Source organism: Kryptolebias marmoratus, linkage group LG20, assembly GCF_001649575.2.
Source record: "Kryptolebias marmoratus isolate JLee-2015 linkage group LG20, ASM164957v2, whole genome shotgun sequence".
Classification (NCBI taxonomy): Eukaryota; Metazoa; Chordata; class Actinopteri; order Cyprinodontiformes; family Rivulidae; genus Kryptolebias; species Kryptolebias marmoratus.
The window spans coordinates 19,465,838-19,477,814 of NC_051449.1; the positions used below are offsets into that span (position 1 = coordinate 19,465,838).

General features: G+C 41.8%; 1 protein-coding gene across 2 annotated transcripts in view; it reads right to left on the reverse strand.

Annotated features, from left to right (window-relative positions):
- Positions 1 to 2,833: 2,833 nt before the first annotated feature.
- Positions 2,834 to 11,977, reverse strand: part of LOC108238297 (phospholipid phosphatase 3) — a 20,550-nt gene continuing 11,406 nt past the window's right edge. The window contains exons 2-6 of one of the 2 annotated variants that reach the window (XM_017420272.3): positions 11,769 to 11,926; positions 6,581 to 6,861; positions 6,409 to 6,466; positions 6,154 to 6,330; positions 2,834 to 4,484 (exon numbers count right to left, since the gene is read on the reverse strand). In XM_017420272.3, coding sequence (XP_017275761.1) covers positions 4,356 to 4,484; positions 6,154 to 6,330; positions 6,409 to 6,466; positions 6,581 to 6,861; positions 11,769 to 11,926 — 803 coding nt within the window. In that variant the 3' untranslated portion in view covers positions 2,834 to 4,355. The remainder of the gene's footprint in view (positions 4,485 to 6,153; positions 6,331 to 6,408; positions 6,467 to 6,580; positions 6,862 to 11,768; positions 11,927 to 11,977) is intronic. The other variant, XM_017420273.3, reaches the window with a different exon arrangement.

An 11,977-nucleotide genomic window follows, 5' to 3' on the forward strand; every position in this document is an offset into this window, starting at 1 on the left:
ATACCATCAGAGAGGCAGGGTTTTGAAATTTAGTACAGAAAATGTGATGTAGGTGGTATCCAAGAAGAATTTCAAATTTGAACTCATCTGACCACAGAACAGTTTTCCATTTAGCCTCAGTTTTAAATGAGCTTTAGACCAGAGAAGATGGCAGCATTTCCAGATGGTGTTCACATCTGGCTTCTTCTGCATGGTAGAGCTTTAACTAGCATTTATTTGATAGGATGGTGAGCTGTGTTTACAGACAATGATCTGCTGAAGTGTTCCTGAGTCCAGAACAGAGTCTGATCTGTTTTTAATGCAGTGGCTTCTGAAGACCTAAAGATCACAGGCGTCCAAACTTCTTAAAATCTTTTGACGATATTATGAAGTTCATAATATCGTTCATCCCATCATCTACAGTTCATATTATGAACTGTAGATGATGGGATGTTCCGTCTTCACAATTTTCCATGGAGAAACATCATTCTGAAATTGTTCCACTATTTTTAGATGCAGTTTTTTTGGGAACCTCTGCCCAACTTCAGCCTCTAAAACTCTCTTTTTACATCCAGTCTTCTTACTGACCTGTTGCCAATAAACCTAATTAGTTGCAAAATCCTTCTTCAGCTGTTTCTTATTTGTACCACTTACTTTCACAGCCTTTTGTTGGCCCTGTCCAAAAGTCTTTGAGATGTGTCCCTCCCATCAAACTCAAAATTATCTTATTTTGTTCTAAAAAGTTTTACAATTTCTTGGTTTAAACATTTGATATGTTTACAATATTCCATTGAGAGTAAAATATTGGTTTATGAGATTTGTGAATCAATGCTTTCTGTTTTAATTTACATTTTCACACAATGTTTCAACTTATTTTAAACTGTTTTTTTTCTCTCCCACAAACCAACTTCATTGTATTTAGAGAATCCAGTTGGACGGCAGAAACACGAAAAGAAATGTGGCCTGTACAACACAGCCACTCTGCAGCAGTCTGTCATTTGTTTGTTTTTTACTTCATTTCAGACAGGAAAATTTAACTGACAGTCAGCATATTATAACGTAGCTGGAATACAATTGTTGCTCAGCCTTTGTGGTCATAAAAACCAAACACACATTTTGCAGCTTGTTCAACTAATCAGCTGTAATCTTCTGGGCGTCGAGCCTGATCCACAGCAGAGCTTAGGACAGACTGTGAACTCACTTCAAGCAGCACGATCCAACCTGTAGATGCTCCACGTACATTTAATGAAGACTCGGTTTTAGGAGGATAACACAGGGCGCTAGAAGCACGTTGTACGCCTTTTGAGCATGTCCACATATGAATGCAATTTGCCACTTTGGCATAGTTTCTGCCTGGAGTCTGTATTACTGCTGAGGGGTTAAAACCTGGAATGTGCACTATTTCCCCACAGGAAGCTGCTCATGGAAGTGTACCTCTGCCCCACACCCAAATCTCTCCATCACACGCAAAGCTGGTCGGCTAGTGAAATATAATACAAACCTTCATAAACTTATATAAACCTATATAATACAAACTGTACAGATTGTTGAAAGGTGCTAATGTCCAACAACCATCAGCCTTCTTCCGTCCAGCCCAGCAGTCATCTGTTAGTTTTGAAGTAATCTAAGCTGACAAAATGTCAACGTTTCGATGTATAAACTGTAGAAGCGTAAAAAGATCCAAGATCAAAAGAAATGTTAAAGCTGCTGCCAGTGGCTCATTATGATCACCATGGCAACCACTCACCTGTGTCTGCCACTCCCTGGCAGCTCTCTTCAGACAGGCAGACAGGGAAAAAAAACAGTCTCAAACAGGTCGCTGTCTGAAAACTAAGTCATATTAAAAGAAACATTTCTGAGCTGTAAGTAGTGCTGGAGAGAAAACTCTGAGTTTGGATACAGTGGGAGTCAATGAGGGTTCAGATGTGCGCACTCTGCACTCTGGGGAGAAAAAAGGGGGAGAGAAAACCTCCGGTCTCAGCAGTGAGAGACACACTGGGTGAAAGAAGACAAAAATGCCTGTTTTGATGAAAACTTCGTATAAAATGTTCAAAGTTTGTGGGAGTGAAGCGTTTGCTTGCTGAAAGTTTGGACAGCTCTAAGGTTAGTAACACTGATACACTGCATGTTGAACATTCTGTGGGAAAAGCTCCAAAAATCACACATTTTAAACTGTGTGTAAAAAACATAAAAGATAGGAAAGATTCACCTAAGTCATGTAAAGCCCAACATCCTGTGAAGAATGTTTCTACATGAAAGTCTGCCTGAGCCGTTGAGCTCCAAACGGGCTGCTTTTCTTACCAGTTTTACCAAAATGCTATTGTTGTGCATTTTTTGCTAATTTTATTTACATTGTACAACACAGTTTTCATGTTCTCCCTCTGCTCATGTGAGTTTACTCCGGGTACTCCGGTTTCCTCCCACAGACCAAAAACATCCATGTTAGGTTCGTTGGTAACTCTGTATTGTCCCTAGGTGTGAACAAGGATGGTTGTTTGTCTCTATGTGTCCCTGGGATGGACTGGAGACCTGTCCAGGGTGTCCCCCGCCTGGAGATAGGCACCAGCTCCCCGCGACCCGGAAAGCAGAAGCGGGTAAAGAAAATGGATGGATGAACGGATAACATACTGCGACCAAATCTCACAGCACACTATACCTGAAAGAGACGCACATTTTGACATGTTGTCTGTGTACGGCTGAGGGAGTAGTGAACTGAAGATGGTGACAGAAACAGAAGAAAAACAAACAGATATGAAAAAAAAAGTACCTTTATGCTTCTATCAGACACCTTTAACTCTCATATAGAAGCAAAGCGTGGTGTACAGAGCAAAAATCATTAAAAAAAAAGAGTTTCTCAGTCTCTCAGAAACAGCTTTATTGTATAAAATTTCACATTATAAAAATAATAAAAGGATTTGATAAAAATGAACAGAAGCTGTTCGTTCTGACAGCTCTGTTGTTAATGATATCGTGCATTTACACAGGTCTCAACACGTCAGTGGGTGTCTTGTAAAACACAGACAAAACACACACACACACACACACACACACGTACTTTATAACAAAACATGGCGGCACAGTGAACTTCCTGATGCCGTCTGTAGGTTTCAGTTCATTTAAAAAACCGAGTCGTAACATATTCAGGCAGTGGTTTACTAAAGTATGTTTCTTACAATTATAATCATGCAAACATATTAAATTCATACTGGGTTCGTTTATTAAAATGCAGAGCTTCACTGCCAGTCTACTTACAACATTTTGTACAAGAATTTGACTTTCTAGGAAATAACAATAAGCCAAAAACCTTTTTTTCTTCTCATTTCTTAATAAGCTCCTGTAGCTATTATTGGTACCCAGAAGGGAGATTCAGGAACATGATGATAACGTGTTGGACTTTAGTTTTTCCAAACATTTCTGTCTCCAGTCACACGTTTCTGCTGGAGCAGGTGCCTTTTTTCCTGGCTGGAAGGGAGGCTCACTTGTAGGCCGTATACATTGAAATATATGGACCTGATATTTAGACACAATGGCACGTTAAAACACAAGCACACACACACACACACACTCCGAGCGAACACTTGTGAACAGCCGTCTGGTGAGTATAAAAGATAGTCGTTTCATTAAATGGCTCAGCGGGGGCTCATCCCAGCCAGCAGAACGAGGCCCACGAAACACACGCCCTCGCCGCACTCCTCGCGTACGCTAACGTATGTGCACCGCCTAATGGCCGGAAGGTCGAGGGAAGCTTTCCGAAAGCGCCAACGGGTCGTTAAAGTGGTAACGAAACTACATTAAAATGACCTAAAATAGGGCTATAAATCACAGCCGAAGTAAAACGACATCCTTCCTGAAATAAAGGAATTTGTTCCTTTTGTCTTGATTTGCCAGCGTGAGTCACAGCGAGTGGCAGGAATATGACGGGCCCTCACTCAGCTGAGGTGAAACAGTAAAAAAAAAAGAAAAAAAGACAAAGCACAAAAGGCGCACAGCCTTGTTTACAGCTGCCGTTTGTACGCTTTACTTGATTTCCGACTTTTGTCCCGGGAAAGGCCTTGACAATGGAGAATGCGCAGTAATCTTCGCAGCAGGAGAGAAGGTCAAAATGTTCTCAGATAGAAAAAAAAAACCAAAATAAAAAAAGTCATCTCTTCGTTCCCATGTTCTAATGTCTGATAAGGCCGAGGAAAAACAAAGAGAGCGTCCTTTAAGAAAGCACAATCTGTCTGACTGATTCCTTGCAGCTGCTTCTTGTCTGAAGTCTTTTCTCGATTCTCCTGCGGTTACTGGAATGGTCCAGTAAGGACTAGTGGCTGTAGAGGGCACTTTTGGGCGGGGCGCAGGTCAGCGTTGCAGTGCTGTCCCGCAGCAGGATTCCTTCATGCCATGATGAGAGGACTGCCCCGCTCTCTGATGTCTGCGGCGGGAATGAGATCTTTCCTCGCCGCTGCCGGAGACAGAGAGGAGCGTCTTCCTTTGGGTTTAAACAAGTCTGACACGAAGAATACCTGTGGGGGGGGACAGAAGGAGAAGAAATTTTTGTTTTGTTGTCAGTTTCTCGTCTGGTCCTTTTGAGTTACAGCTTATTCACAATTGCATATTTCTCTAATTTAAGTTGCTTCAAACACTAAAAGGGCTGATTGTTTCCTTCACTTTTCGTCTCTCCTCTCTGTGTTCTGAAAAATGATATTTCACTACCTAAAACAATAGTTTAGATCTTTTAAAGTGGGGTTCATGAAGAATAATATCTTATATAACAATGATTATGGCTGTTTAGTGTGGTGAAATATGCAGAAAAGAAATGCTACTTTTTGTTTGTTTCACTTATCATAAATAAGATGTAAAACCAGATGGAAAGATTCAATATTTAGGCCAAATTTTGTTCAAGACATTTTCTTTTCAGCTCAAAAATGTTCAAACAAATTCAGGTGAAAAGCTGCTCCGAAGAAAATATGAAAATAAAATATCTTTTTACATATTGACCATCTCCTTATGATTATCAAGTGTATCTGCTTGATGGTTTTTATGATTTTATATGATGATTCTAATGTTCTGATGATCTACTGTGTGATGTTTTTGATGATTGTAATGATTCTACTGATGTTTTTATGATGTAAAGAACTTTGTCTTGCTGCTGAAATGTGCTGTACAAATACATTTTTACTTACTTACTTACTTAATTCAGGGTCTGACTCCGGGCAGATGTCAGTATGACAATCACACAAAGGGACTTAGATAACAGTGTTTGTGAAAAATCCTGAGCATCCAAATAGTGTGATATCACTGACAGGTCCTCACTCTATTCTGCCTGGTTCACAGTAAGAACGTTTTAATACTTAAAAAAATGACTTTAGCTTTCCATCCCGTCTTCACAGCTGAACACTGGCAAGGTAGTGATGTATGAGCTGGATTTGTCTGATCCAACTTAAAGGTTTGGGGCATTAAGATTGAGTAATTATTATTTTTTTTTTTAGATTTGTCTAAAAGAGTAAAATCAGAATTCATACAGGGATACACGAATGGTAAGTGAGAAGATGCTTTTAGGACAAAAGGTGGGAAATGAGGTTGCTGTGCCTGCAGAGATGTAGTCAGTAGCTCTTTGAACGACCTCAGATTGGAGAAACGGAGATTAAATTTGAGGAGGCCGATGAGCTAAAGGCTAGTCCGAGTGCAACCTAAACCAAAATGGATTGGACAGATTTCACAGCAGTTTGTGTGAAGGCTGTTTTGTAAACCTTCCATTGCTGTCAGTTTCACATCACGAGGGTATTTGCAAGCACAAATGGCAGCAGTGGCAAGTAGCTGTAGCACTTCCTGTGTGGTCTAGGGCACTTCTAACAGGACTGTCATAATACTACTGCTGGAACCTCCATTAAATTGTAAAACTGACGGCGGTGTGACGGTTGGGATAATTGTGTCTGCATGAAAAAATTATTATAAAATCTTGGAAATAAGAGTTGTTTTAAGGTCCACTTTGCTACTGGCGCTGCTCAAACTATCCATCAGCTTCTCAATCTGGTCAGAATTATCTCTCCAAACTGAGGTTTTTCCAAGAGCCATCTATAAACAGTTAAAACAGTTTCTCTGAACAACCCTTAAGATTAATTTGCAGCTGAGGAAACGTGCATTGTTCTCGGTTTGTGAGCCTAATCTCTAAAGAATCCTGCGTTGACTCACTATGCAGTAGGCCACCAAGGCGCCCTGGATGAACCCAGCCAGGACGTCGGTGGGGTGGTGCTTGTGGTCGGACACTCGGGACAGGCCGGTGTAGAAGGACATCATGATGAGGGTGAACTGGGTCAGCGGGCGCAGCAAGCGGGCTCCGTGCCAGGTGAAACGAGACTGCAGGTAAAACTGGAACACAGACGAGATTTCAGGGTTGGTTTTAAACACGGAAGGAACTGAAATGATATTTGAACTCAGTAAACTCACCACCAGGTACAGCATGGTGTACATGGAGAACGATGCGTGCCCAGAGAAGAACGACTTCCTGAGAACAGACAACGACAGTCAACTCCTTAATAACGCTGAAATGAAATGCTTTCAAGCTCTGCTTCTCGAAACGTCACAGATATTTTCAACTGTCACACATCTGCCGCCCCACCTGGCCTCCTGGACTCTGCTCTCCAGTCCCTGACACTGGTAGTCGGTGATGTAGCCCAGGGAGCAGTTGATGGTGGAGAAGTCAGGCCTGCACACGTCCAGGAAGTGAGGACGCATGCGGCCCACTGACACTTTGGCGATGTCCGTGAAGGACTGGCTGATGGCACAGCCAAAGACGAACACCCCGACCTGCTTGTAAAGAGCAGCAATGTAGGGGTTCCCCACGAAGGACTTGGACCCCTCGTTCAGAAAGTAGATCCTGTAGCTTTCCCCGATGATGATCTGAGCAGGTAGAAAGGGAGAGCGTGTCGGTGAGACGAGATTCAACGTGAAGTGATCTGTGTTACCCCCTGAACTGAAAGCTCATCTCCTGAGTGTCGTCTGCTCATGTTTGCTTTAGCACACCGTGTTGACCTCTCTCAGCCACCGTACAGTCTTTTCATCTGACGTCAGCTGACAAATAATAGTTTGTTAGTTCATCTACCACAGTTTTCATAACTTTGGCATCCGGTCCAGTTCGAGCCCATCATTAACAATTAACTGTTGTTCGAAAACTGAATTTAATACTCTATTTCATCTGGACCATACTCTGCCATTTTTACTCTAGTTTGCCCTCTGCGGTGGAAATATGTATCGCTGTGATTGATGTCATAGAAAAAGAAAACTCCGTATCAAGGCTAAATTACCTGAATGCCTGTGCCATTCTACAACTCCAATTCTGAAATAAATTGCGACATTGTGTAAATGTAAATAAAAACAGATTGCAATGGTTTGCAAAGCTCATAAACCCAAATTTTCTTCACACTAGAGAATGGTAAAAATGTCAAACGATGAGCCTAAGAACTTGTACCATTCACTGAAAAAATAAAAAGGCAATTTTGCATTTGATGGCAGCAACATATCTGAGTTGGTACAGGGTCATGTTTCTCTCTGTGAGTCATCCCCTCTTCTTTTAACAACAGTCTGTAAACATCCAGGACCTGAGGAGAGCAGCTGCTGGAGGTTTTGGAGGAATGTTGTCCCATTCCAGTCTGATGGAGGATTCTAGCTGTTCAATCAGTCCTGGCTCTTCTTCGTTGAATGGAAGAATATGTTGTTTTAAAACCTGCATATATTTTTCTGCATTGATGTAGCCTTTCAAGATGTGTAAGCTGCCCATGCCAGAGGCACTAATGCACCCCCATACCATCAGAGAGGCAGGCTTTTGAACTGTGAGCTGAAAACAGGCTTCATGGTCCCCAATGGTGCATGGTTTCCAAAAAAGAATTTTAAATTTCACTTCCTCTGGCCACAGAACAGTTCTCCACTTTGCCTCAGTCCATTTTAAATGAGTTTTAGACCAGAAGAAACAGCAGCGTTTCTGGATGGTGCTCTCTTTTTATACCCAGTCCTCTTTCTGACCTGTTGCCAGTTCACCTAATTAGTTGGAAAAACCTCAGGCTGTTTCTTATTCGCATCCCGCACTTTCACGGCCTTTGTTGGCCCTGTTCTGTCTCTTTTGAGATGTGTTGCTGCTATCAAAATGAAAATACCTGATTTTCTTTTTTATTTAAATGTTACAATTTCTTAGTTCAAACATTTGATATGTTTACAATGTTCCACTGTGAATAAAATATGGGTTGTTGAGATTTGCAAATCAATGCATTCTGTTTTTAATTACATTTTATATAATGTCTAAACTTCTTTTTAAATTTTATTTTAAATGTTACCGCTGTTTTTACACTATTGTTTGCGCTCTCCTATGGAAGTGTGTATTGTTGCGGTGAAGTCATTTAAAAGCTTATATATCAAGGCTGATTTACCTGAATGCTTGTGACATTCTACTTCTGGGAGAAAACAGCGAGGCAACACAAACTTTTGGTTGCATAAACCACCTTTTAAAAACCAACAACTGGACAGACAGAATGGCGGACTGAGGGGGGAGGTGAAACACCAAGGCTCAAAACAGCTGCTTAAGCTCAAAAACGCCTTCCCCCACCCCCTTGTCTTCATCTTTTGTTGTCCTCCAGCAGCTCACAGATTAGACCGTGAGCTGAAGTGAGGGGGGGATCCAAGGAGAAAAATGAAAAAAAGGGAAACAGAGAATAAAAAGCCAAATGAATCTGAGATTGAGAAAGAAATATGAGAAGGGAAAAACAGGAGGAAGGTGAGAGGAGGAATGAGGAGCAGAGCAGGGGTGGGGGGACGAGTCGGGGAGGCACTGCTGGTTCTAATCAAGAGAAATGCTGAGCCAGGAGTCCTGTCTGATTTTGGTGGCCAGACTCCACCAAGCGCACGTTTGTTTTTCTCTGCGCGGGCCGACTTACTGAAAGGGGTGGGGGGGGGCTTCGATTTCACAAGGGGACGCCCGGCTGTTTTCATGTCGGTGTCTAAATTTCATCGGACCTTCCTTACAGGGCCGCAGGAGTGAGTCCCATTCTGAGAAAGACTCCGAGCGACAGGTCGGGCCCCTGAGATGATTTACCAAGGTGATAGAAACGGTTGTTTCCACCATGCAGGCCTTTAGGGCCAGCTCCATGGGAAAGAGGGAGGGAGGGGAAGACGGCACATCTGGTTCCTCTTGTGCCAGAGCTTTCACTGTGTGAATGGATAAATAGATCTGTATTGTGGCAAACGTGGCTGTTATGCTGCAGTCTCGGTGTAACGGAGCTAAGATGCTGATTTGTGGCTCATGGTAAAAGTTTCAAAAGTGACATAACCGTGTTTTTTTTTTCTCTTTCGCCTAATAAAGATCAGCATAAATTAAAAAAACGACGTGGCTTCTGTCCAGTGAGCAACAACGAAGCTCTAAACAAAGGCCCGTGTTTGGCTTTTTTCCTGCATCGTAAAAACCCGAAGGCTGGCTGTGAGGGGGTGGAAAGAGGGGGGATTTAAAAGTCATGTCGTGCTACGGGGAAAATGAGATATCTGGCAAACTGTCCATGTTCGGGGCGCTCGCCACAATTTCACCCCGGCAATTACAGCATTTAAGCAAACAACCATTGCGCCAACCATAATTACACAGCTGGGTCTCCTCCTCACCGTGAAAACCCTTTGCGGCTTCAGTCACGTGCAGCCGTCTGCTCTGGTGGAGCCGTAACAGGACCTAACGCCACGAAGCGCGGCGACGACGCCGGTGAACCAGGCGACAACTGCACGCACTGTGGGGAATGTGACGGCAAACTTTGTGCAGCGTGCCTGTTGCTTGCAGCACGCTGCAGGAATCTGTTTGCACACTAATTACCCATCTGTGGTTGCTAATGTGTTACTATGCGGCTACTGAGGTGTTAAATCTGTTTTGTAAGCACTAATTACATAGTTTCTAAGCAGTTGCTATGGTGTTTAGGGACCCTCGGTCCATTTATGGGTGGTAGCTGCAAAGTTCACATGAGAAATTGACTTAATTGTGTTTCTATTTAATTTCTAACCATTAAATTATCCATTCATCTCTTCTGTTTGGTTCAAAATTGGTAGAAACCAAACCAGACATTCAAATTCACTATTTATTGTCAGTGGTGTGCCAGTCAGAGGCAACCTGTTGGTAAATATACCAAATATTTTTGAACTACAGTGATGCTACTCATACAAACTCCAACCTCTATGGTGTCAAAGGGGAGGGAAAAAAATCAGTTTGAGTTGCAGGATTTAGGGGCGGCACTGTTTTCTCCCAGGAGACAGAAACTACTCAAAACTTCATTTATCTGTAAGGGCTTTAAAACATTGATCTCGGCCATTTTGAAGTAGGGTTCTGTGAAAAGTTATAGACAATTATCTTGTTTGAAGACGACTGTTTGAACAGCCTCAATTTGATGAAAAGGAGTTTAATTCTGACCTAATGGCGAGGCTAAACAGATCTAAGAGTAAAGTGGACTGATTTTGTTTGAAAACTGCTCCAATCGCAAAACTTTCACAGATCTTCCTTCATAGCGGCCCCCAAAATTGTGGAACAGCCTTCCACTGTCAATCACCCGTGAGCCACACATTTATTTTACCTGGCTTTTAATTACAACTAATGCCATGGCTTTTTTTTTTGGCAAATTTGGAATTTATGTCATTTAGAATTTTCTACTTGGTTTAAGATTTTATGTTGTTAAATATATTTTTGTTTTATGTTGACTATAATGTCTTTATTTTGATGCTTTTATGGCTGTAATTCTGAGGTTTAATGGCACTTTGGTCAACTCTAGTTATAAATGTGCTTCATCAATAAAGTTGATTTGATTTACTACAGCCACTCCTTAGGTTACAGATTGTTGTGCAGTTGCACACGAACACAACTTGAAAATAAATTACAGAAGAAAACATGAATAAAAAAAAAAAATCTTTGTTGATCAACAGAAATCCACCATTATTATCAATGTACTACATGTTATTTTTATTTCGCCTTTGTGTTGTTTTTTGTACACTGTAATGAATATAATTTTGAATAATTATTAAAATTATTTAATAATCATTATAATTTTTTTAAAACTCTGCCAGAAATGCCTCCAGGCTGCACCAGAAGTGCTACATCTACATCTTGCTCCTGCTGCTCTTTGCAGACTTGATGACAACAGAAATGTTTATAAAACTGCCTTCACATAAACTGCTATAACCTTTACTAGCCCACATTAGTCTTTGCAACGGTCGGACTAGCCTTTAGCTTGTCGATGTGGTCAGATTTAAACTATTTCTTCAAACCGAGGTCACTAAAAGAGCCATCTGCAACAGGTAAGACATTAATTGCACGTAAAGTTTTCACAGAACACCACTTCAAAATGACTCTTTTCAGTAAAGTCATTTAAACTGCTGAATAGGTGTTGCTGAGGGGTTCTTATTCTTATCTAGAGTGTGCTAAAGGAAATTACATGAGCAGAGAGCACCTGTATGGAGAGGAGTTTATCACTCAGGTAATCTCAGGTTATGCCGACAACACCTTAACTGTCAGATAAAACTTCTGTAACGAAAGACTCTTCTGTCGGCACGTGAAGGAAGCTTCCTGTGAGCATGTGTGGTTTGAAGTCATGACCCGATGGGACAGGTTTTAAAGTGTTAAAATGATTAATTACAACACACGTTGAAAGGAAAACTGGAGAACGTGAAGAATAAAGATGAGGGATCGTGTGCTCAGCTATAACCCAAGGTGCTGCTAGTAACTGTGACGTTTTTGTTTTTTTTTGACACATGAGAGGTGATGATAGGTGATTAGTGATCAGGGTGAGGTGACTTACAGACAGGATGGTGATTAGAATGCCTGCAGCGCTAAGCACACCGTCGCTAATGGTGTCTCCGTTTTTGGCCGGGTACTTGATGGATTCGTCGTCGCAGTAAAACCCTCTACGGTAAGGCTGAACCGCGCAGGTCTCAATGACCAAGAAAGGCAGGCCGGCTAGTGTGACGAAGCAGCGAGCGGCACAGAGAAAGAAAGGGTTGGGGTGGG